The sequence below is a fragment of the Lotus japonicus genome, chromosome 1, assembly GCF_012489685.1.
Source record: "Lotus japonicus ecotype B-129 chromosome 1, LjGifu_v1.2".
Classification (NCBI taxonomy): Eukaryota; Viridiplantae; Streptophyta; class Magnoliopsida; order Fabales; family Fabaceae; genus Lotus; species Lotus japonicus.
Window position 1 is genome coordinate 115,777,864 of NC_080041.1, and position 23,743 is coordinate 115,801,606.

At 34.4% G+C, this 23,743-nt stretch overlaps 3 protein-coding genes across 4 annotated transcripts; 1 reads left to right on the forward strand and 2 right to left on the reverse strand.

Annotated features, from left to right (window-relative positions):
* Nucleotides 1-1,735: 1,735 nt before the first annotated feature.
* LOC130729590 (SAGA-associated factor 29 homolog A-like) lies at nucleotides 1,736-7,072 on the forward strand. 2 transcript variants are annotated; one of them, XM_057581393.1, is made up of 9 exons: nucleotides 1,736-2,099; nucleotides 2,464-2,557; nucleotides 2,678-2,754; nucleotides 2,888-2,997; nucleotides 3,442-3,527; nucleotides 4,564-4,617; nucleotides 6,394-6,547; nucleotides 6,723-6,736; nucleotides 6,820-7,072. In XM_057581393.1, exons 1-9 carry the CDS (start codon nucleotides 1,979-1,981, stop codon nucleotides 6,920-6,922), a joined length of 813 nt encoding a protein of 270 aa, XP_057437376.1. In that variant the 5' UTR covers nucleotides 1,736-1,978; the 3' UTR covers nucleotides 6,923-7,072. The 2 variants fall into 2 exon arrangements, with proteins under 2 accessions (XP_057437376.1, XP_057437377.1); XM_057581394.1 differs by having other exon boundaries at nucleotides 2,891-2,997.
* Nucleotides 7,073-7,758: 686 nt separating this feature from the next.
* Nucleotides 7,759-10,481, reverse strand: LOC130729591 (GDSL esterase/lipase At5g14450). The gene is made up of 5 exons (XM_057581395.1): nucleotides 10,095-10,481; nucleotides 9,758-9,967; nucleotides 9,470-9,642; nucleotides 8,685-8,958; nucleotides 7,759-8,201 (listed from the first exon to the last, which is right to left on the reverse strand). Exons 1-5 carry the CDS (start codon nucleotides 10,333-10,335, stop codon nucleotides 7,954-7,956), a joined length of 1,146 nt encoding a protein of 381 aa, XP_057437378.1. The 5' UTR covers nucleotides 10,336-10,481; the 3' UTR covers nucleotides 7,759-7,953.
* A 2,599-nt stretch (nucleotides 10,482-13,080) lies between these two features.
* Nucleotides 13,081-21,208, reverse strand: LOC130720601 (uncharacterized). The gene is made up of 7 exons (XM_057571266.1): nucleotides 20,790-21,208; nucleotides 19,759-20,687; nucleotides 18,462-19,667; nucleotides 16,712-18,354; nucleotides 14,312-14,467; nucleotides 13,409-13,792; nucleotides 13,081-13,326 (listed from the first exon to the last, which is right to left on the reverse strand). The coding sequence occupies exons 1-7, from the start codon at nucleotides 21,206-21,208 to the stop codon at nucleotides 13,081-13,083; spliced, it is 4,983 nt and encodes a 1,660-aa protein (XP_057427249.1).
* Nucleotides 21,209-23,743: the final 2,535 nt, after the last annotated feature.

Here is a 23,743-nt window from a genome sequence, read left to right on the forward strand (position 1 = left end):
TTAAAATACAAATATAATTAGTATCTTTAATAAGTTGAATTTTAATACAAACTTTAATATGTTGAATTTCATATTAACAAAAAATATAATAAATTATCAATATTAAGATAACATTACACTTTCCTCCCTTATTATCTTAAAATTCACAATACTCACTTCTATAAGATAAATACTGATTAAAGTTTAAGCTATATTTGATATGTTCTTAAAAGCTCTTTAAAAGTGTTTGGAGAAGAAGCTTATTTCAGTAGCTTAAAGCTTTAAGCTTAGGTAGCTTATAACTTATTAAATATATTCTCATTTTATCCTTATTATTTTATTAAAATTCCATCTTTAACCTTATATGTTTCTTACTAAATCTATTTACTTATTACTTTAGAATAAAACATAGTTGTTTTATTACTTATCACCATCGGTTCGAGTATCAGATTCAGAGATTGAAAAACCGATGAATCCGAACCAACCCAATGGTATTGAGTTTATTTTTTTTTTACTTCACCTCAAAGACTTCACACCATTATATAATTTACATTTGAAGAGATACGAAAACATGTTCACAGCTGTTTAACATTACCTATTTTGTGTTAATGTAAACTTGAGGAGTACAAATACTCTAAGACCCAAGTTAAAGTATTTATAAATGTTGGTTTTAGCTCTTTTTGTTGGATTATATAGATTATATCATTATGAAATGTTGTTCTTTTGGATATGCTGGATTATGTGGAGATTCCATATTGTTTTTTTTTATAATTTTTCACATTTTAAGAATACGTTTTGTGCAAATTTCAAAATTATAATTTTTTGATTATGAATCCGACCATCTGAACCGAACCAATCCGATTGAGATCGGGTTGGTTTAGTTCGGGTCCAAAATAAAAAATTAGGAAATCCAAACCGAAAATGTTTGATTGGTTCGGACATTTAAATGCTTTAAATCCGAACCAATCCGGTCCGAATACACCCCTAACTAGCGCCTTGCCCGATAGTCCGAAAGTGTTTTCTCTGTTCTTTTTGTAAAAAAAATTAAAATATATAAAGTTATAATAATTTGAATATTAATATATATCATATAGGTATTAATGTAAAAATAAAATATTTAAGAGCTGGTGTTGATGCTCACTTAGTGTTTGCTTTCTTTTTCTTTGTCTTTTAATTTCTTTGGTTTTTCTTGTTTTGTTGCTCTTTTGGTTTGTATTTGACTCAAGGTTTGGGCTTTTCCCTCTCTGTTTCTCATTAATATAATCATTTTGGTTTTCTAAAAAAAATGTAAAATAAAGTAATGTTAAATATAAAAAAAATTATACAAGTATGTCCTTTTATGTCATTTTAGATTTCAGCTTGTTCAACAACTAGTTTTACCATTTCAAAAAAACAAAACAACTAGTTTTGCCAGACATTTTTGTTCTAATTACGTAGCTTTTCAGCTTTCAATTAGCTTTTCAGCTTTCAACTACCTTATCAGTTAGGCGTGCCAAACATAACCTTAGTATATTTTTTTTTTATTCATCGGAAAATAGCCTTAGATTATTTTAATATAGACCTTTAATGAGTCTTCTATTAAAAAATTATTTTATTTATACCAATCAATATTATAATAAACTAATTTAATAAATTTGACTTTTTTAAAATGAGCACTTTAGAATATAAAGTAAAATATTGATTAAAAAATCAACATTTCAATTTAAAAAACATGATAAATGTATAATAACTTACCTTTAACTAATTATGACTGGACATGTTTCCAGTTGAACCAGTTACCGGCATGAATAAAGTTGAATGAAACGAAGACAAAATTTCCCCTTTTTCGTAAAAAAGAAAATTCAAAAACGGAAAATTCATTCGGTGTTTCAGTTTTCGATTTTCAATTTTCAATTTTCGATTCCGAGCTGTTGAAGGTGAAGCGAGAGTTGAATTCTACGGAACTCTGGTTTTTTTAATTTTTTTCTGTGTATTTATTTGAATTTTTTCGACGAAATCGATGTCGACGACGCCGGAGATTGGCGCAATCTTGGAAAACTCGAAGGAGCTCGATCGGTTAAGGAAAGATCAGGAGGATATCTTGTCGGAAATCAACAAGCTTCACAAAAAGCTTCAAGCCAGTGAGTTTTTTTTTTTTTTTTTTTTTTTTTTTTCATTCATGCTTTAATTAATTTCCCTTTTTTACTCTTTTGTCCACATTCATCATCATGCTAATGTCAAAGCCAGTGCTTGTTTGTTGAGAATGAAATTACTCTACTTGTTTCCTTATTTTCCGCAACTGCAATTGCGGCCGCAATGTAAAGGGTTTTCGAGTCCCCGCATTAACTCACATTTGTTTGCAATTTCGCAATTGCAATGACGACCGCAACCGCAATTTAAAATTCTGTTTTGGAAACAGGATCTGATATTTGGTTTATGATTATTTTATTCTCTACATATGTGTATGTAGTTGGTTGTTGATAGTTTCTTGTTGCTTCAATGTAGCTCCTGAAGTGGTTGAGAAGCCTGGAGATACCTCATTATCTAGGCTTAAAATGTTGTACACTCAAGCAAAAGATCTTTCTGACAATGAAGCAAAGTATGTTTGTTCTGTAGCTCTGAAGCATTTTATTTTCTTTTACACTGTTTCGAATCATCAACACACAGTTTCTTAACATTAGAGTAAGCTACTCTTACATAATCTTAAATTTGGTTGCAGCATTTCCAACAAACTGATAAGCCAACTTGATGCCCTGCATCCTCCGGGAGCACAAGGGCAGCAGCGAAGAAGATTAGGTTTGTTTCCAAGTTGTGACCTATAAATGTTTTTCACGTGAAATATAATTGCTTCAAAGAACATATTTGATTATTGAGTCTTGCTAGTTTCATTTTCATGTGCCTTGTCTAATTGACAGTACTTGTGATACAGAAGGCAGTGAGCAGAAAAGAAAGCGAGTAAAGGCTGATTCAGACATTACAAGGTTAAATCCTAGTATGCGAAACCAACTTGAGGCTTGTGCCAGTCTTAAGGGTGAACAGGTATGAATTTGCTTTGAAGTTTGATCAATATAAATCAGTGAACATATATTGATTGCTCTTTTTCTTTTTATTGATAAAGTTAATTTTTCTTTGTTATAGTACGCTGTGCTTTGGGCAGTATATTGCTTCTGTTTAGCTCGTTTGGGTTAAACTGTTTCTGTTAGTTTGGTTAAAGCTTACAGCTGTTAGAGATTCTGTTAACTAAATGAGCTGTTTTGAAGTTAATTATAAGTTATAGTTTAGCTTTTAGATGTTAGATTTATAGGAACCTTTCGAAGGTTCTCCGTGTCAATCATACTAGCTTTGTCACAGACATAGTTGTTGCCTCTCAGTATTTTCTCTTTCTTCCTATTATTTCTTCACTTTCTTGGGAAATCATTTCTTACAATGAAGCATCTTTAGTCCTATTTCATTTGGTTAATGTTCTTGCTTCTCCTTCCTCAGGTAGCAGCTAGGGTGACACCACGTAATGCTGATAAGGATGAATGGTTTGTTGTAAAAGTGATTCATTTTGACAAAGAGTCGAAGGAGTAAGTATACATTTCTGTATTTTTCAATCTTTCAATGGAATATTTTACAGTTATTTTAGTAATATTGTTTTTGGGCATTTAATCTCCTCCTTTGGGTTAGCGCTTGTTACACTAACACATTGTTTATGGGAAAGAAATGTATGTTCCTCTCCTCAATTATCTGCAAGGGGACTTTTGTAATTGCCTTAGAATAGAGTGCCACTTTCTTTTGCTAACTTGTTTTCAATTTGGGGCAAAGTGGGCTATCCTCTACTAGCATGTACCAAGTACCAACTATCCGAAAAACTCAAGTTCTCAGATGAAGACACATGAACAGTATTCTATTTCTAACACGCCCCTCACGTGAGAACCTATTGGGCTTGAAGTATGAATAATGTGCACACCCAACTATGTAATGATGAAATTCATTTTTATTTTTTTTATAAGTAGAATGGTGGTGTGGGAAAATTTGAACTTAAGGTTATTTGGTCATAGAAGCTTTGGTCGATGCGATAAACCAATTATATCAAAAGTTTAAGCTATTAGGTAAAGATACATTGGTAGCTTTATTTTATATTTGTAATTCAGGATCAACTATATAATGCCCGAGGGTCTTCTTGTTAACCTAAAGGCTCATCTACTCAATCCATGATCTATTAGTGCTTTACATTTTGATTACTGTTTGAGTTTCTTCTTTTTTATTTTTTTATTTTTAAGTGATTACATTTTTAAGTATTATGAAGTTATTTTTCTCACAGAAAAGTACAGTAAGTCAAGTATTGATTAGATATAAGTTTACTAAAATTCAGATCATGATGGATGGAAAAATTTAGCCAGCGCATCGCTTTAGTTAGGCTAATCATAAGCTCCTTTTTTTGGGATGAGTTTGTTTGTCAAAATCTAACTTATTGAGTTTGTCATTTGGCCATCCTTAAGCTGTTTCAATAGCTGAGATGTTTACATGGTATAAGTTACTGTTGCTCATTTTGACTTTCATCTTTTTATGATTATCCTTTTTCATTATTTTAGTAATTATTTTTGTGAAACGATTTTACAGATTTGAAGTACTAGATGAGGAGCCTGGTGATGATGAAGAGAGCAGTGGCCAAAGGTAACTTATTTGGAAATATATTTTGTTTAATTGTGAATGCTTATGTGTATGTTTATGACCAACCATCTCAAAAGTTTAAGCTCTTAGGTAGACACATAAATGGTTTTTATATTATATTTCTATGATGTTGCATCACGTAAGAGCCCTTTGAAATTGAAGCATTGACAATATACTGGCTCACCTACCTTTAGTTGAAATTCAACTTTTGTTTGAAGAGTGTGGGGGTGGCAAGGATCTAACTCTAGACATCTTGGTCAGAGAGGCTCCAATATCATGGCATGAACCTACCAACCATCCCAAACGTTTAAGCTGCTGGGTGAATATACATGCATGTTTTTACATCATAATTCTAACATTGTACCATGCTTGAGTTGCTGCTTAAAACTTACATGGGAATTTATTTTCACAATAACAATCGAAGCCTTTTTCCATTACTTGGAGTGAACTACATGGATCAAAGAATGCCCTAATGTATCATATATCATGTCTAAAGATAGACCATTTAGATCCAAGTTCTTAATAGTTTGGTCCATAAGTTTCCTTGGTGTCCTTCTATCTCTTACTGTTGAACTGTCTTTGCTATTGCCTATTCTACCCATTTATTGGTGCTTCTGCAAGCCTTTTCCATGTTTGCTCGAACAATTTAAGGTAAGTCTTTACCATCATTTCCATAATAGATACTCCCTTAACTTCTCTGATAGATCCATTCCTAATCCTGTATCACATTTTGTATCTCCACTCATCTATGATAACATTCTCATTTTTACAGCATTGATCATACTAGCTTGTTGGCCCTTTACTCCCTAGCACTCAAATCCATGCAGTATTGAATGTCTTATAGTTGTGCAGTAAAGTTTTCTCTTAAGTATGAGCAACACTTTTCTATCACAGTTTATATCTAAAGCCATGGTTGCCAAAATCATGATTTTAATCGCATAATCGCACGATGTATGATTTGTGCAACCCTGGTCGATTAAAATCATGACCAAAGTCGCTTTTTTACTTGATCATTCCTCAATCGTGATTTTGATCATGAAAATTGCAATTTCACAATTTCTTAAGCCTGGATTTGAAGCGGTTAGCCCTAAATCTCAACCCATTTCTGTTTTGTGATCATAAATGTTTCAACCGGCTGGGTGCTCCCTTCCACGGTGCTTATTCTCCTTCAGCGACGTGTTCTTCTCTGACAATGTCTGCTTCCCTGCATTTCCTCTGTCCGTAACTTGTTCTGCAACGTCTTTTATGCTTGGAATTTATTAATTCTGTTTTCCCTTGGTGCCTTTAAGATTAGCATTAGTTCTGCTCTGCAACATCTTTCCAACTCAGGAGTTATTGGTTGTGTTCTACTGCACCTTTTCAGCTTGTGAGCTATAAGTCTTGCTTGGAGTTAGGATTTTCAATACTTTTTTGGCTTTTGCATGACATTCTTATGGAATATGAATGCGTATAAGTTTATTTAGGTTTCTAGTGATTTATAGTTTTTTTCCTGTTTATGCTACTTTTATATGCACACACTCACACATACATATTAATTTAAACGCACATGTACATATGCTATCTAAGGATCAGGTTTACGATTTTATGAGTTTCGCCTCCCTTTCCATTTAAATATCCCGATTTTGACTACCTTGCCCGAAACATTCCTTGATTTACTCCACTCTACATGAATCTGATAGTTTACATCTTCATTTTCTTAGTAGGGAATGTGAACTATTGTTGCTGTATTTGAATGGGTTGTTCATTATTATTTATTTATGGTTTTTCTGCTGCATTCAGACAGTACAAGCTTCCCATGGCAAATATCATTCCTTTCCCCAAGAGTAACGATCCTTCGAGCGCCCCAGATTTCCTTCCTGGAAAACATGTATTGGCAGTCTATCCAGGAACTACCGCACTTTATAAAGCAACAGTTGTCCATTGCCCTCGCAGGGTAATCATTCTCTCCTTTCCTTAATAGAGTGGGATCACCTGATTTTCCCTGACTTCATTACTCTATAATATATAATCCTGGTTAGTTATAATTATAACTTTGTTGACTGACATGATACTAACCAATAGTACTCTTGTACATGTTCTGGGCTATTCTCCATTTCACAATTGTGCAGAGGAAGACAGATGAGTAAGTATATCTATTATGATCTGAATGCACATTTTTTTTTATTACTTGTTATGATTGCTTACTTTTTGAGCTGATTGGAACAGTTATGTGTTGGAATTTGATGATGATGAAGAAGATGGATCCTTACCTCAAAGGACAGTGCCCTTCCACAAAGTGGTTCCTCTGCCAGAAGGACATCGCCAATAAGTTTAAGCTATTTGTAGTTGTTGTATAAAGTAGAAACTAACCTATTGCAGTGCCTGTTGTGTAATATTATCCATGTGTTATTATGGTTCCTTACAATAACATTGTAGTGTAATTTTATGGACGTGTGAATGACATTGCAGTTTAATTTTATGTTCTTTGGGAATGATAAATGTCCAAGTTTTTTTTTTCTAAGAACTAGTATGGTTGCCTGTCTGCAAGTTCCATTATTTGAAAAATTAGGCATAACATTTAAAAAGCTTTTACCTCTCTCTCTTGCAAGTACCTAAGATTACATAGAAGAAATAAGAGAGAAAGAAACACCACTCAAATGAGTTATGATCTTTCCATATGACTACCTCATAATCTCTCAAGACATATGGTGTTTCAATTTCTGGGGCATCCATACAACAGGGCAAACGTCATCATTTTCCATACACCAACCCCCGTTTCATCGTTAATGAGAAGCTTTGCCATATATTAATAGCTATGTTAAGGGTTAGTTAGTAAAGCTACTGTATGTAAAGCTGCTTCTAGAAGCTACATATCCGTGTCTATATAAGGAGCGCGATGCAGTGGCTTTAGTCAATCTGGTTCAACCGGGTTTTAGACCGGTTTAATAAGGGTCTATACTCTATACGGGTTGACATCATAACTGATTCAATCATTTTTTTTTGAAATTTAACTGATCCAATCATGAGACTGTTTCAGGAGGAAAAAAGTTATTTACAATTTTTATTGTGAAATAAAATCCCAGGGAATTTTTTGAAACAGTAAATAACTTGAAAAAATATCGTGGATCCAAACATGCACTTAAGAAAGAGAAGCTAAGGAACGTGTGACAAGCAGTTTCAATCAAATTATTTATTGCAAAGCACATAATAGAAACCATCAATAAGCCGGTGAATTACCAATCTCCAGAATGTTTCTAATTTAAAACATTGAAGGAGCTCCAAGTTTCTGGTTTTCATCTAGTAGTGGAATAAACATGATGCATTACTGGATTTTTCTTATTTGGCTTTCAATTCATGCCTTCAATGCCTGTAACATGCTTGAGTAATTAGTGTAGGCGGGTCTGTGAAAGAGCCATTGAGTATACGATTGGCAACCCAATGGTTAGCAGCCTCAGCATAGTGAACACCATCCCAACTCACATACATTGAAGGCTTTTCACAAGCATTGCCAAACACGTCTTTCCCATTTGCAGTTCCTATTGTCCCACACCATATGTGAGTGTCATTCACATGATACCCACAACAGATTTTTAGCGGATCCACAAATCCTGAAAAGCAAAAGTAGTTCATTAGATTTACCGTAATTGATTACTTATAGTAAAAAATCATGGCCCTTTTTCTTTGCAATTATCAATCTCCATAGAAAGCACACATTTCTAGTGATAGGCATAAACTGAGATTTTGAAGGAAGAAACTATTGGCATGTTATAACATGTTTGTATCAGTTTTGTTTCTTTCCTGGAATCAATTCCAACATCCAAATATGTTTCACAGAAGCTTCTCTCAAGAAATGATATAGGCTTTAAAATCAATTGTAGAAAAATTTCCAAACATAAACTTATAACATGTTTGGATCAACTTCTCTTTTCTCAAAATCAATTCTGAAATCCAGAAGCTACTCACATAAACTTCTCTTACGAATTGACTCTGGCTTTGGAATCAATTGTAAAAGGATTTCCAAGTATGCAATTAAATTCATGTTTGATATTTTGCTTCTTAGCTTTTAGATGATAGGCACCTCGTAGACTCACCTTCATTTTTGGTATTGCTGATTAATCCATACTTTGCAGCATAGAGATCAACATATGTAATTGCAGCTTCTGGCAGTTCTGTCCTCAGCTTGACCACTCTATCCTTAAGTTGCTTGTTGAATTCTACAGCCATCACATTTTGATCCTTCACACATCCATACGGGTCAAGATAGCCAGCAGGTAGATTATGCTTGTAAAATAGGTTCACAGGCAAGCAGCCAATGGGGGCAGTGTTGTGTATCCAGAATGTCCTCCCTCCTAGTTCATATATATTCTGCGAAGTAGTATATTCATCAGATTCCGGACTAATTACAGTTAGGGTGGATGGATAAAAAACTTAATCAATCTTTAATAGCAATAAGCGCTTGTCCGTAAGCCATATTGAGAAGCTTAATGAAATAAGCTCAAAATATGTTAGAACTAGGTACAAACACTTATTCGTAAGCCAAATCTAAGCAGCTTATGAAATTAAGCTCATCATAGCTTATAAGTAGGTCATAGAGCCTTTCGTCTTGTTGGAGTTTCTCTACAAGAAAATGCATTAAATAGGCTCCAATATATGCTATTTGGTTTGCATCCAAACGGGCACATAAGAACTTTACATAAGCTCCCCCAAACACTTGCATAAACGTTTATGTTATAAGATAAGTTCAAATAATCTCTTCCAAACAGGGCCTAAGTCAATTATGGACTTTCACGATCTTTTCAAATCTGAAAACACTTAATGACTAGTTCTTAAGCAGTCATCTCTATTACAACACTACAAGTGACCAAGTACTACTTACTTTAACTGCAGAGGCTAACTGGTTGACAATATCCGGCATGGATTCACGCATTTGGTCGAAGTTCATCATCCTAAATCCAACAGAGAGATCATTTTGACCAATATCAAACGTGTAGAGCGCCTTAGAGAACTCCTCAGGCACCGGAAGCTTGCTTCTCTCAAGCGCGGTCTTCGCTAAAATTTTCAACAAACATACACCAACACAAAACCAATAAATGACTAATTTAGTAACAGAGGTTCCAACTTGCTCAACTATAACATTGTTTGTTTGTTCCTAGTAGCATTTTACCTTCTTGGTAAAGTTGCTTGGTACGCGCCTTGAACTGCTTAAACTGCACAAACTGCATATCAAGGGAAAATGGACTAATCCCATATTGAAAAATGGTTTCATTCTGCCTCCTAATGGTGGATCCTCCAGTGGCAAAATTTGCCCCATGTCGGTAGTTGGTTCCAAGGGAATTCAAATAAGCACTCAAGTATGGCAAGTTTAGCTTCTCAGCTGCAACAAATTTACAGTTAAAAAATTAAGTGCTTTTTCATTCTTACCCAGAAATCAAAAAATGAACTTTTTCATTTCAATTATTGAAACAATAAAGAAAAAGCTAAGAACAAGAGAAGAAGAATACCTATGAAATCTACAATGAGACGACCATCACAGTCTCTTGCAGAAGGTTTCTGTGGAAAGCTCTCACCATATGGCGGTGGAATTGGCTCAAATGCAGCTGAGATGCCTCCAGTGTCAGAGTTGGAGTCTCCAAAGTTGTAGATTGCTGGAAATGCACACGGGGGTGAGTTTTTCAGCTCAACACTGTTCACACACAGAGTACAAGATAGGAAGAAGGCAATGAAGAGTGGCCTTAACCCCATTTTTCAGAGCAAGGTTATGTGAAATTCTTGAGAAGCTGGGAGAGTAGTTCAATAAATGGAGAGATACAACAAAAGTGAAAAGTTCTATGATACCACGGAACATAGGATGAACATAATCATGTTCATTGGCCACATCTGTGTTTGTAGAGAAAAATATTTAATAATGCCTGTACAAAATCTTAGATTGAGAGAGATATCACGTAATAAATGTTTGGAATATATTTACTTAAGGTTCTATGGTACCATTATTTCCGGAATATCAGAGTAAGTAGTACTCCCTCCGTTCCTAAATATAAGATATATTCCAAAAAATTGCGCTTATTAAGAAAGTACTTAATGTAACTAATTAGTATATTGGTTTTTTAAAAATGCATACATTCTACCCTATTTACCCTTTGTCATTTTCTCTCACTAATAATCATTGCATTTATATCAAAAGTCATAATTAGTTGAATTAGCAGTAATTAGTGGTAGGTGGTAACTTTGAAATTGAAAACATACAATTAATGTGGGGGGTAAATATGGAAGAATACAAAACCTTTTACTAGATTATTGTAAGAGGTCTTATATTTAGGAACATGAAAATTTTAAAACTAGGTCTTATAATTAGGAACGGAGGGAGTATTAAATTACGTTTAAAAAAGGTATTAAATTAGAAAAAAGACATGTCAAAGGTTTATAAGTTGAAATTGTAGATAAAATTTGAGTTAAATAACATTAGATTTAAGCGAATTAATGATATGAGTTAAGTGACAAAGTATACAATTTTTAGTTAATTTTTATCTTAAATATCGGTTTCAAAAAAAAATCTTAAATATCATTGGTCTATTTAGAACCAAAATGATTTAGTTCAAATATTGTATAGGGTAATTTAAACAACTCAAATAGAACGGTTTATACAGTTGTTACTTTACGGTTTCATGTGAAAAACATGATCATCTTGAGTTTTAGGTCTGGGATCTCCGTGGGCCTCTAACCATGTCCATAATCCGCATTTGTGTGCTTCACTTTCTTTATGCATACTGTTGTAATGAGTAAATGCTCTAGAATGAAAAAGGAATACAAGAAGAAAACTATAGTAGATGTGATATATGATGTGATGCAATAATAAGTAAGAGATGAAAAGAAAAAATTAGTCTACGTAGAATTAATGCCGGTATTGTTTTGTGTCTCATAATTGCTATTTTAAATACTATTGTTTTTATCTAAGAAAGTGATTTTATTCACACCATATTTTCTTCCGTCCAATTTTTAGTTATTTCTCGTTTTTATATGATAAATACATCATATTTCTCACCTTTTTGTAAAGAGTTTGAATTTAAGTGTGAATGAAACACGAACCCATTTGTGTAAAGTTAAGTTTTTTTATCATATAAAGCACACTTCCATCTTGATATACAAGATAAAAAGAAAATGAAATAAAAGAGATACTAGGTGATATGATAAAAGTTAACAGAAGTGGGAAATATGCAGAAAAGAACATAAAAATAAAATGAAAAAGAGAATCATATATAAATGAATCAAAACTCTTATAATACAATAGTAAGACAGAAAGCCCACAAATATACAAATTTCAGAATTAATTTCTTGGGGAAGTACTACTAGTGTAAATGTAAGGACTTTACACGTAACATGTTAATCAAGAACCTTTCTTATTAAAAACAAGAATCTAAAAATAAGTCGGTCATGACTTTTGTCGGCCTTCAGAGATTGCCCTTTGCATATAGTAAGGATATTTCAATATTTGATAGTCGATGTTGTCGATCTTGTGTCAGTGTATGCTATAGAAAGCAGGACAAAATTAAGATTAGTATTTTCCTTCACACTTCCCATCGAGTGAAGAAGAGGTAAAAAAATGGGAGAGATGGGTATAAAATAAATAAAATAAAAGAGATAAGATGTAATAGGTAATATGATAAGAAAAAAAGAGATAAATAAATTTAAGTGAAATTGAAGTGGATAAAAAAATAAGTGTGAATGTATCAGTTTTAAAGTTAAAAGGAGGATATAGTTGAAGAGTGATTCATATCACTTTTTATGTGTGAAAATATTTCATGGGAATATAATTTAATAGTTAGTTTTGATTTCAGTTTACCATTGGAACAAAGTTGCATTTTGATCTATAAAATAAACTAGGATTATGACCCGTGCTATGCACGGGGTCTTTATACACAATTTTTTTATGTTCGTATCTAATCGAACAATATAGCAATTGAGTGCGTATGTCTGCGTAAAATCAAGAATCCATTTTTTTTACTTAGGGTTACCTACAACAAAATTAAAAGCACAATAAACTACTTGTTGTCAGTTGTAAATAAAAGAGGAAACTAATTGGTTACGCATGTGAGTGCAATTGGTGTGCCATTGAACAAAAATACAAGTATAAAAGCACAGTAATGTATATTTATGCTAATTTTCCTGTGACTGAACCTGAAGAACTGAGTTTGTGTCATGTGTGAAGGTACAATCAAGCAACATATAGTTTATTTTACTAAGTCTCGGGGGGTCAAGAATGTAAAATAAAAACAGACAGTGTTTGTAAAATATTCCTTGAAACTATCTATTTACTACATTGTTTTGCCAAGCACAACACAAATGCTAAGGCTAAAATGTCTAAGCAAAATAATTCATAGTGTAACCTTACTGAACCACAAAAATAAAATTGAAGAACAAAGATTAAGCAATAAACATCGTCTGAATAAACATCACAATCAAAAACATAAATAACACTCATCATCTAATAATCTAGTAACGTCGAACTTCAAGCCGGTAGGTGTCTGGTTGATGCGTCTTGTAGAACCGCAGTTGGTCCCTAGCACGAATGTGTTCCTCCCTACCAAACTCATACCAGCCATGACCAAAGTCAACTTGATTGGTCCTACCATCTGCCCATTTCAGGATCCATTCAACCGAATTGCCATTGGGTAATATGATGTTCAGTGATGGAGGTTTGTGTGGAATCAGCTCAATTGCGACATTAGCAGGGACATGCTGCAAAAATGTAGCAAAAAATAAAATCACTTATGAACGGTTATACTTGATAACATGAAAATGGAAGTGGGATGAGTAATACCAAAGATTGTCTTCCGTATGACTTTGCCTCAGTGATATCACTCAACCAAGCAAGCTCCTCCTCATCATCAGAATCCTCCTGCTCCATGACTATGTAATCATCATCAGAATCCTCCTGCTCTATGTAAGCTACCTCAGTGTATTCATCATGAAATATCCGGATATAGAACTGGCTCCCTCTAATGTAGGTGTAATGCACCCTAACAGTTCCATTAATGTGGTGCGCTTGATAGATTTCTTGAAAACTTTCTATTCCTTTGTCTCCGTTCACTGTCTTAAGACTCACAGAGAATATGTTGTTCGCCGGATCAGTGAGGAGAGCATTCTGGTATGGCATGATAATAGGGTTATTCTTGACAAACCGCCTAGGAAACTTCGCAAAATCCTACAAAGAAGTTTGCAATAATCATGCCCAAGAACAAATAAAAATAAATTGTACAACATATATTTATATCATAGATATTGCACTTATATAAGATAGTCTAAAAGGCATAAACTTGATGGGCTAAATGCTTACTGTGTCAGATCGGTGGATAATGATAAAGTTATTTGCGTCTTGGGGAAGGCTTGATAATCTAACTTGGTCCATATTATATTTCGAAAACAGATGTAGCACCTGAAACTTCATTGAACGCAAAAAAAGGTAATAAGTAGTAAATAATTTGGATAAAACATTAAGATTTCGACTGGATTATCTATATGTATACAAGTCAGAATATGATGTAATCAATAAATGGTGGAAGCAGGATATATACACACTTCAATTACTACAGCCACAAAAAAAACCTAAAAAATCATTCCCACACCAGCAACAGTAAACAATGCCCACAATCCCACTAAAGGTCCACTGCCAAAACAACTAAACAAACAAAGACCTGCCAAATAAACAAAAGCACCAACATACTATCCAAACATACAACACCAGCACGCAAGCTTGAGGCAACTCTACAACTTGATAAATTACACCGACAGGATAAAAATTAAAGGCTGTGTAGACCACTGAAATATCGATTTCAGAAAACCCTTTGAGCTTAATCCGAACCCAATTCCAAGTTCTCCACTATCAATGGCAAACATAATCACTATCAATGACCAACAGTTTCAAACACACACTTGACAGTACCAAACTAACATGAAACCAAAGGCAAATTGATACATACCCAGAATGAAAATCAAAATAGGAGGTTGGTAGAGTAAAGGGCTTACCTTGCAATGAGGCTACGACGGAATTGGAACTGGCCGGAGATTGGACACTGGCGGTAGAGATCGCGGAATGCAACAGAGGGATAAATTTGCCTTTGGTTTCGACGGGCTCCTTCAGTCTCTAGCTATTGAAACAAAAATTAAATGACCAGGCTCTTGCTGTTTCGACGGGCTCCTTCAGTCTCTATGGAGGGGGGTGTTGGGCGTCCACAATTGTAGAAGAGGTAGAGAAAAGGGTAAACGTTTCTAAGGTAAAAGGAAAGGTTAGATGACCTAATTTACACCCTTCCCAAACAAAACGACATCGTTTGTGGGGCCTCTTTATTTTTTTTCCAAATTTTTTTCAAATATAGCTTCATATCCTTGGTTATTTTAATCTAAGTTAGATGATGTAGACACAGAAAAAAGCTTGAGGGTGAAGACTGATTATATTATCCTAGATTTTGTTTCAGTATGTTCAGATGAGGCAATTTAAATTTATTACTTATTTATCCACCTAATAATACACGTGACTCATCTTCTCATGGTTAAACAATTAATTCTCTTTAAACTTGATCAATAATAGCTATTTATTTACTGTTTATCAAAAAAAAGTAACAGTCATTGATTGTGGAGATATTCAATTTGAATACATTAAGAATCAATTTATTTTGGGGTTTGAATGAGTAAGATTTTTATGATAACAACATATTTAAATTTCAAATATGAAAGTTGAGAACACATCCACCAAATTTTGTAGATAGCACAAAATCAACTCATATCAAATGATTCAAAATTTATTAGATACAACAAATTATAATAAGTAACTTAAAAAAAAAAACAAATTATAATAAGTAGCTGTCCACTAATTCTCAATTTAAAGTACTTAAGAGAAGGGAGACAGGGAGATTTAGCTGCTAGCAAACTCAAATTTGGATATCTCCTTTCTGGAAAGCAAATTTGCAATGAGCGAGGGTGAAAACTTAGCTAAGAATATGGAGGATGCTAGTCATGTGCTCCAAAGGTACATAATCATATGAAGTGAGATCAGGCTTGTAGCCATCCTCATCTACTCCACCAGTATTTGCTCCATGATAAAATCCAGATTGAAATGCCACCATGCACCACCTAAAGAAATAGTCTCCCCACTGATAGTTCCTTCTCAAAAGATTTACCCTGGACCCTCCATCTGTAGTGTATATAATACATTGTATCTAACTTATTATATAGGTACAATAAAAACAAAACATAATACACAAGTTGATAGAGTATATTATCAACACATATCCTATCGTGCAAATTTTAGAGATTAAATCATCTCTATGATTCTTTCAATTAATAACAACTAAGCTATGTCTCTCTACCTTATACTGAAACAGGATTTGAAATCAAGATGATGTTGAACCTGGTTGCTAAAGTTCAAAGATACCTCACTTCAAAATCGTGCAGTAGAAATGGGAATGAACCACTGCATCTTTTTTTTTTTTAAAATAATTGACTTGTTTCTTAACCTTTTCTTCTCACGTATATAATTAGTTTTAGATTTTAGGAGTATTGACTACGAATTCAGCCATAAGGTTTGTTATTCAACTCTTTAATGTATTATGCAACTATTCGTATTCTTCACATTTATCCTTACAGGTTGGTTATTCTATCCTTTAAGCTAGCCATGTATGTGTTTTTTGCATAAGTTAATGTGATCAATCTTGGTATGTAGTTTTTTTAATCACTGGGTGAAGCCATAAAACAATCAATGTTGAAGTGGTGTGCGACACGTGCAGGTACCTTGGTGACCTAAATGGCTATATGTGAAAAGTTGGTTTGTTTTAAGCATTCTTTAGATGTGCAGTTAATTTTTGTCAACAGGCTCCTTATTGGAAGTAAGTCAGTCAGCCTAAAATGTAAAGGTGCAATAAATTACATACATATTTAATTTTTGTAATAAGTTACCTGAAAGAAAAATAAATGTAACACATTTTTATCCAGAACACTTTGGCATCAATGTAACAAAGTCAAGAATATATACGAATGTACGACATTAATAAAAAAAGAATGGGTTTATGTAAAACTTACATTTTCTTAGTTAATCTCGTCGAAATCAAGAATATATTTTTTGGAAGACCTCTTTGTACACAATATTCTTCGTGACATGACGTTTGCTAATGTCATCATCACAAATGAGAATTTTTAACCCAGATCTTGACTTCACCCTTGAAACAGCAACATAGAGTTGACCATGAGAGAAAACAGGCTTCGGTAGATACACACCTACATGAGATAAGCTCTGCCCCTGACTCTTGTTTATGGTCATGGCAAATGATAGGCACACTGGGAACTGACGACGCATGAACTTGATTGGAAGATTGGGGTCTGAAGGTATCAAATCCATTCTAGAAATAAAAGTCTTTTTGCCAGTGTGCGTACCAGTAATAATAGTAGCACCAATGACATTTGGGCATAAATGCTCCACAATTAATCTAGTGCCATTACACAATCCTGATGATATGTCAAGGTTACGCATCAACATGATTGGAGCACCCTTTTTTAGCACCAATTTATGATCAGGTACACCAGAGCACTTGATATCATTCAGAAATTCTGTTGTTATCCAATCAGCCATAATTCCAACTTGTTCGTCTACCTTCCAAATGGTGTCAGAACTTGAATACGTTGTTTCTTCACCGTGAATAAGAGATAGCACATGCTGATTAATAGACGCAACTGCATCCAATGTGGGGGCAAGAATTGCCTTGTCTTTGAAATAATCCACACCTACAACTTCTTGACAGATGTTGCTGTAGGTGAAATTAACAATATCAGAAATTGGATCTGAAGAACCTTGAATCAACAAATCATCTGGTATACAGATTTCACTTTCACCATCATTCGAAATACCTAATTTACCATCACCAAGGTCAAGTACCCATTTAGCAAATGCACGTACTTCTTCAATCTCTTCAGCGGATGAGTTAGATAGCAACCGCATATTTTCAGATAATGTAAGAACCTTGCAATGTCTCCACAAACGGGATGAATTAATGGTGGCCATAACAATATCTGCCCTGCTACCCTTTGATATAACAGGCAATATTTGTCTAAAGTCTCCACCCAATACAACATTTTTTCCACCAAATGGTTTATCCATACTATCCTTTACCTTCACCTTCATAATATCTCGTAATGTTCTGTCAAGTGCCTCGAATGCATATTTGTTAACCATTGGGGCCTCATCCCAAATGATTAAGCTTGCGGCTTGAAGTAATTCTGCTTTAGGGCTTCGTTGTGATATAGAACAACATGAGTCCTCATCCAAATTCAAAGGGATGGAAAATAATGAGTGGGCAGTTCTACCTCCTGGTAATAACAACGATGCTATACCGCTAGATGCAACATTCAAGACTATTTTTTTCTCAGCTCGAAGTTTGTATGTTAAAGTTTTCCAAAGAAATGTCTTCCCAGTACCTCCATACCCATAAACAAAGAAGAAACCCCCTTTATCACTACTAACAGCTGCCATTATCTCACAAAACAAATTCATCTGGCCTGCGTTCAACTTCTGCATACATTCTGTGTGCAAAAGACTCATCTCATTAGTATCATAGTTCATTTCATTAAACATTAGCAAATTGCCATACTCAGCAAGTAAGTTCGAATCAGCATAGGGCATGCCGGTGAAGTCTTTCAAAGATCTTCCATTCACCAACAAAATCTTTTCAATCTCTAGCAAACAAAGTTTCCGTAAACTTTCCTCGTCAATTGTAAGCCCTGCATTTTAAATACACAACAATGCAACATACACAACAATGCTTCAGAAAATGTTTAGTGAATAATTTTTTTCTTAATACACTTAATAATGAAATTTCGCATATCACCTGGGTTCTTCAGTTGTTTTCGTCTCTGGTGGACTATTCCATCAGCTAGATGAATAAATGATTTCTCCCACACATTCAAGGGATTTGCCATTGTATTGGATAACAATAATCTGACAAACAATGCTCTAAGATAAAAACCGGAACCTAGCTCAGATGCCTCTTGTATAGCATCAATAAATTGTCGATCGTCAGTCAATAAACCCAACGCATCACAGGCTTCCTGAAATGTATCATGAGTGTGGTTTTCCACAGTCCTCAACTCTTCAAAGCTGCTACACCCACGTTGCACATTCAGTAATAGCCTCATATAGAATAGCTCGCCGGTTCCAGGAGGCATGAAGTTCATTCTTCCAATGGAGAAACCTCGCTTCCGAGGTCTCCACTCGCACTTAGCACGATCATACACAAACTTGGAAGGGAAGTCAGCATAAGTTAAATCCTTAGCAATGTCATATTTGGCATTTGCCCTCATCCATGCCATGAACATTGTGATTTTCTTTCTTGAACGATTTAGCACACCATCCACTGCAACATCATTTCTAAAAATAACAACCTGTTTGTTGGGTAAGTGAAACCGCAATCTCTTCACTGGTGGCCATTTATGGTGGATCTTGAACTTGAATATTCTCCACACAGCTTCACATGGTGAAATATATCTACAATCATAATATTGTTTGATCTCGTCAACCTCATTGACATTTTCACCAACAGACATAGACATTGTAACCCGATCGACACCCTTGTTAATGTACTTAAACAAATACTTGATCGAATTAGACTTGTTGCAATATTCAATGTTGATATGCGCTTGATATTTCAACAACAACTTCGGATTATAAGGAACAACAAACCCATTATGCAATGGCACATCTCTTCTGGTTGTTGTGATGCCAGTATTTCTCCTTCTATAAATAGGATATCCATCACTGTCAAATGATGTATGATCTGTGAATTCTTTGGGGAAGAATTTGGAACATTGACCATCCTTCATGCATGGAGATTTCGTGTTACTTAATCCACACGGACCATGAACCATATAGTTTGAAACAGCTTGAAAAAGCATAGGATCACTCTCAGGATCTGGAAGCTCAGCACATATTACAGCATCAATCATATCAGGTGATTTGAGTTTACTACTTGCGTCGAGCCATAAGAGAATGTGAGCGTGTGGAAGACCCCTCTTTTGGAACTCAATAGTGTACATGGCTACAATTAATGGAAAAAGGCAAACATAAAAAACTTAAGCATTTAAGACGGGCAAAATAACTAATAATTAATTAGTAGTATGTGATTGAACCTGCAATAACTTTTCCAAAAAATTCTCCCTTCTTAAAATCACTCATAAGCTGATTTAGCTTAGCTCGAAAAACTCTGCATGAAACATCTGGTCGATCATACGCTACTAACCCATGTATAGTCGTGTGACGATCAATCTCTGGCCAATTTGGATTACACGTCATTGTGACAAACAGATCTGGGTATCCAAAGCTTCTGCAAATAGCCATTGCATCCTGACAATTATTGAACATGTAACGCCTACCACCTGTGAATGAAGAAGGTAGGACAATCCTAGAACCAACCATTGAAGAACTTGTGTCTCCCCGGTCAACAGCCTCTTGTATACCAGATAAGATTTCTCTACGAATAATGTGCTGATTTCTACGAACAAATAGCAATCTAGCTGATTCAATCATAGAATAACAATCAACTACAAATTGTTGAAATAATCTTCTGCTCAACAACAATCCATTAAACTCGCCTTGCCTCTCTTGCAGCCTAAAAGCAACCCATTCTCTTAGACTTATACGTTTACGTTTCCAACCACGAACATTATCCGGGTTTCTAGAGAATTTAATGCCATCGGCATAACCATTTGTCCCATATGGAAATATCATAGGGTACTGCAACGGTAGAAAGGCCGCGTGATATTCAGGAATTCGCTGCAGGAAGCCACTTTTTGTGCGTATGATAATATCACGACCACAGTCTGAACTATCAAAGTCTCCAACAATCAAAGCAGCAACCTCATCCACACTTGGGAGGTTATATGTGTTTATATTTTGCCGACGATTTCTAAATAGCCGCAGTGAGACATCTTCACCACCACCTTCTTCAATTAGGTCTCGAACTCTTCTAAATGACTTAGCTAGTTTATTAGACTCATCAACCATCTTTATCAGGTCAATCACTAAAGTCTGGTCAATTTTAGATGTACCAGCATTTTCACTAAGAACACAAATAGATTATATAAGTGTATACCTAATTATTGAAACACATGTGTCAATATATAATTTACCTTAGAATAAATATCATTAACTCAATACTTACCCGAAGTGAGATATTCTATTCACGACTTCATTCTTCGTATCATATATATATAACTGAGCGAATTTAGGTGTGTCACCTTCTTTAGGAATCAAACTACCTATGCGGTGATAGTTTTGGCCACTGATAACAAATTGTGGTGGACCGCCGCCGTCATTTAGATTACCATCAACTTTCCCACCCAGTGATGTAAACGCAAACATACTATTGTATGTTCGCAAATGATCAAGGAAGTGACGACTACGTGCGTCGACACCTGAAAATAAATTCTGTAGCAATTCAGGAGGTCTTTGGAAATGAGGTACAGAAATCTTCCCCTTAAGGCAGCAAACAGAGAATTTCGGTTCACCATCTTTTCTAGATCTGGCAACTCTTTCAGCATACCAAAAAAGAGCGCCACAATATTGGCAGGTTTGGTTCATCTCGCCAAAATCTGTGTATTCTGTTTTGGGAGGGCACACAGATGTGGTGTGTCAATAAATTGCTCTACTAATCCGATATAAGATCAATTAAAAAATTAGCTAAATTAGTTTAGTTCTTGCAACATTAAGAAGTTAAACTCTACTTTAACCTATAATACACTTCTGATTCTTGTTATTGGATAAGAGCAAACTATTTCAAGTTTAAAAATTGTTAACCTGTCCAATAATTCACCTCTAAATCACTTACATTAATGGAATGTACTAAATTCTCATAATGATTAGAGAATAAAAAGCAACATAGTGATGCAGTCAAAATAGTTGTATATAACAAATACATATGTATTTGATTAGTCATGGAGTTCTGTATTAGAATATGTATTCCAATTTTTGTATATATTTGGCTGTCACGATTTCTCTTAGTAAGGTTAAATTTGATATGTTTTGTTTTAGGTCATTTCATAATTCATATTGTGCCCTGGGGGAGAAACATGGTTAATAATGGAAATGAAGACAAATGAGGGCAATAGGTAATAGAATGAGGAAACAGTTGGGAGTGATAGACCACTCACTCTTTAAACATTTGGGTTATCTAGATTTGGTTTTTTTTGTTATTAATACCAGATATACATTCTAGACTCATATCCTAAAAAACCTTTAAAATTGAACAAAATCTAACCACCACCTTCTTCATATATCAAATCGAGCTTAAAGCCTAAAATATCAAAACCAGCCTAAGCAAAACTAAGGAATCAAATTGCAATTAAACTATTAAATTACTATGCACAGCAGTGAATAAGGTAAATTTGCAAAAGTTCAAGATGAATCACATTTTAAAAATTTTAAGGCTTGAGTAATAACATATATAGACACCATGTGGCCTATAATTATGTGGCTGCGTCTATTCTTCCTTCCACTTCTTTCCTTGTGATGCAAATTGCCTATATTGTCCAACTTAATAATTCACTGACTAACTGTTCATAAATTTATACCTCTTGTAGGCTGTAGCATTTGGTTACTGTCATTGAAGAAAAATATTAAATGAAAGTTCCTTTCAGATTCACAAACTTTCATACGTGAAGGACATAAGGTAAGAGGCATTAGATAGGTGACAACCATCAAATGATGCCACCGTTTGGCTGAAAATTGGATTTTGAGAGTTTGTCAGATGTATTTATTACAAAGACACTATCTATGATAATCTATACAATAGGAATAAATTAATAATGAAACCTACTACATGAATGCAATGTATGGGTATCATTATCAATCTACATTTTAAGACCGGAAAAAAAAAACAAACTACAATATGGAAAACTTAGGACACTGAAGCCTGAAGGGTACACCAATAAATGATTTGATAACTATGCCAATAACCTTTGCCTTATTCTTGAGTAGGTTGACTTGAAGCAAAATAGTCGAATGAAGATCTAGACTACCATTTCTACAGCTCAGACCATCAATTAAATATGCCTTTGTCAAATTTTGAAAAATTGCAAAGCTACTATATTCATATTCTTCCTTTAGGAATCAATGTTGTCTTGACTTCTTGGTAATGACCATGCAAATGATGAAAGGTGGTTTCCTCTCAAAAAACAAAATCAGTACCTGGTGATCTATGTGGAACGGGTTGAGCTGAGGTTTGTGTCGAGCTTTCCACGGTTAGATCCCATGGTACCACTGAGAGATATATACAGAATATTAGTCACTGGATAAAAAAAGAGGTGTGTTTGTAATCATGGCAAAAGTTAACTTACTAAAATCTACTCTTCTACGTGATCGACTTGCACCAGAAGTTGATGATTGAGATCTGACTCGAGGCCTCTTTGCTCCTCTGCCTGATGACATAAAAACATATTCAATCTAAGTGTCTTTTGCAAAAAATGGTTTACTGTAACACATATTATTCTAACCTGGTTTTCTATTGGATAAACGAACAGAAGAGTGATCTAACTGGTTAGTCACATCTGTACACAAAAGAAAATCACTGATTTAAATTATTAAACAATGAGGAAGACCAAAGCATGATCTGTTGGAAGTTAACAGGAGGAACGAAATGAATTGATCAATGTAATGTTAACTACATGAAAGGAAAAGGACATACCACTTAATATTGAAGACATCAAATGTGTTGCTGTAAGAATGATGACAGTAATTGATTCAAGTAGATGACTCCAAATAAAAGTGTTGAACACAGAACCTGGTGATCAGTTTGGTGGATAAGGAAGAGAAAGATGATGAATACCACCTCTATATATTGATCTGGCTGAGCAATGGAATAGAGATAGTGGTAGTCTATACCTCTAAATAATATTATATTTACTGTTGATATAGCTGTGGTTAAATAGGTGTAGTACAACCCATTTAATGTAGAGATATGAAGTACCAGATTTTGTGGGCAAAAGTAAAATCTGCTGACATATGTTTATGATAACGTTTATGTAATAGAAAAGATATGGATTTTTAAAACATTAGCTTTGATTACAAGTCAAAATATAGATTATTTAGATAAAAATAGGAAAATATAGTTGAAGGAGA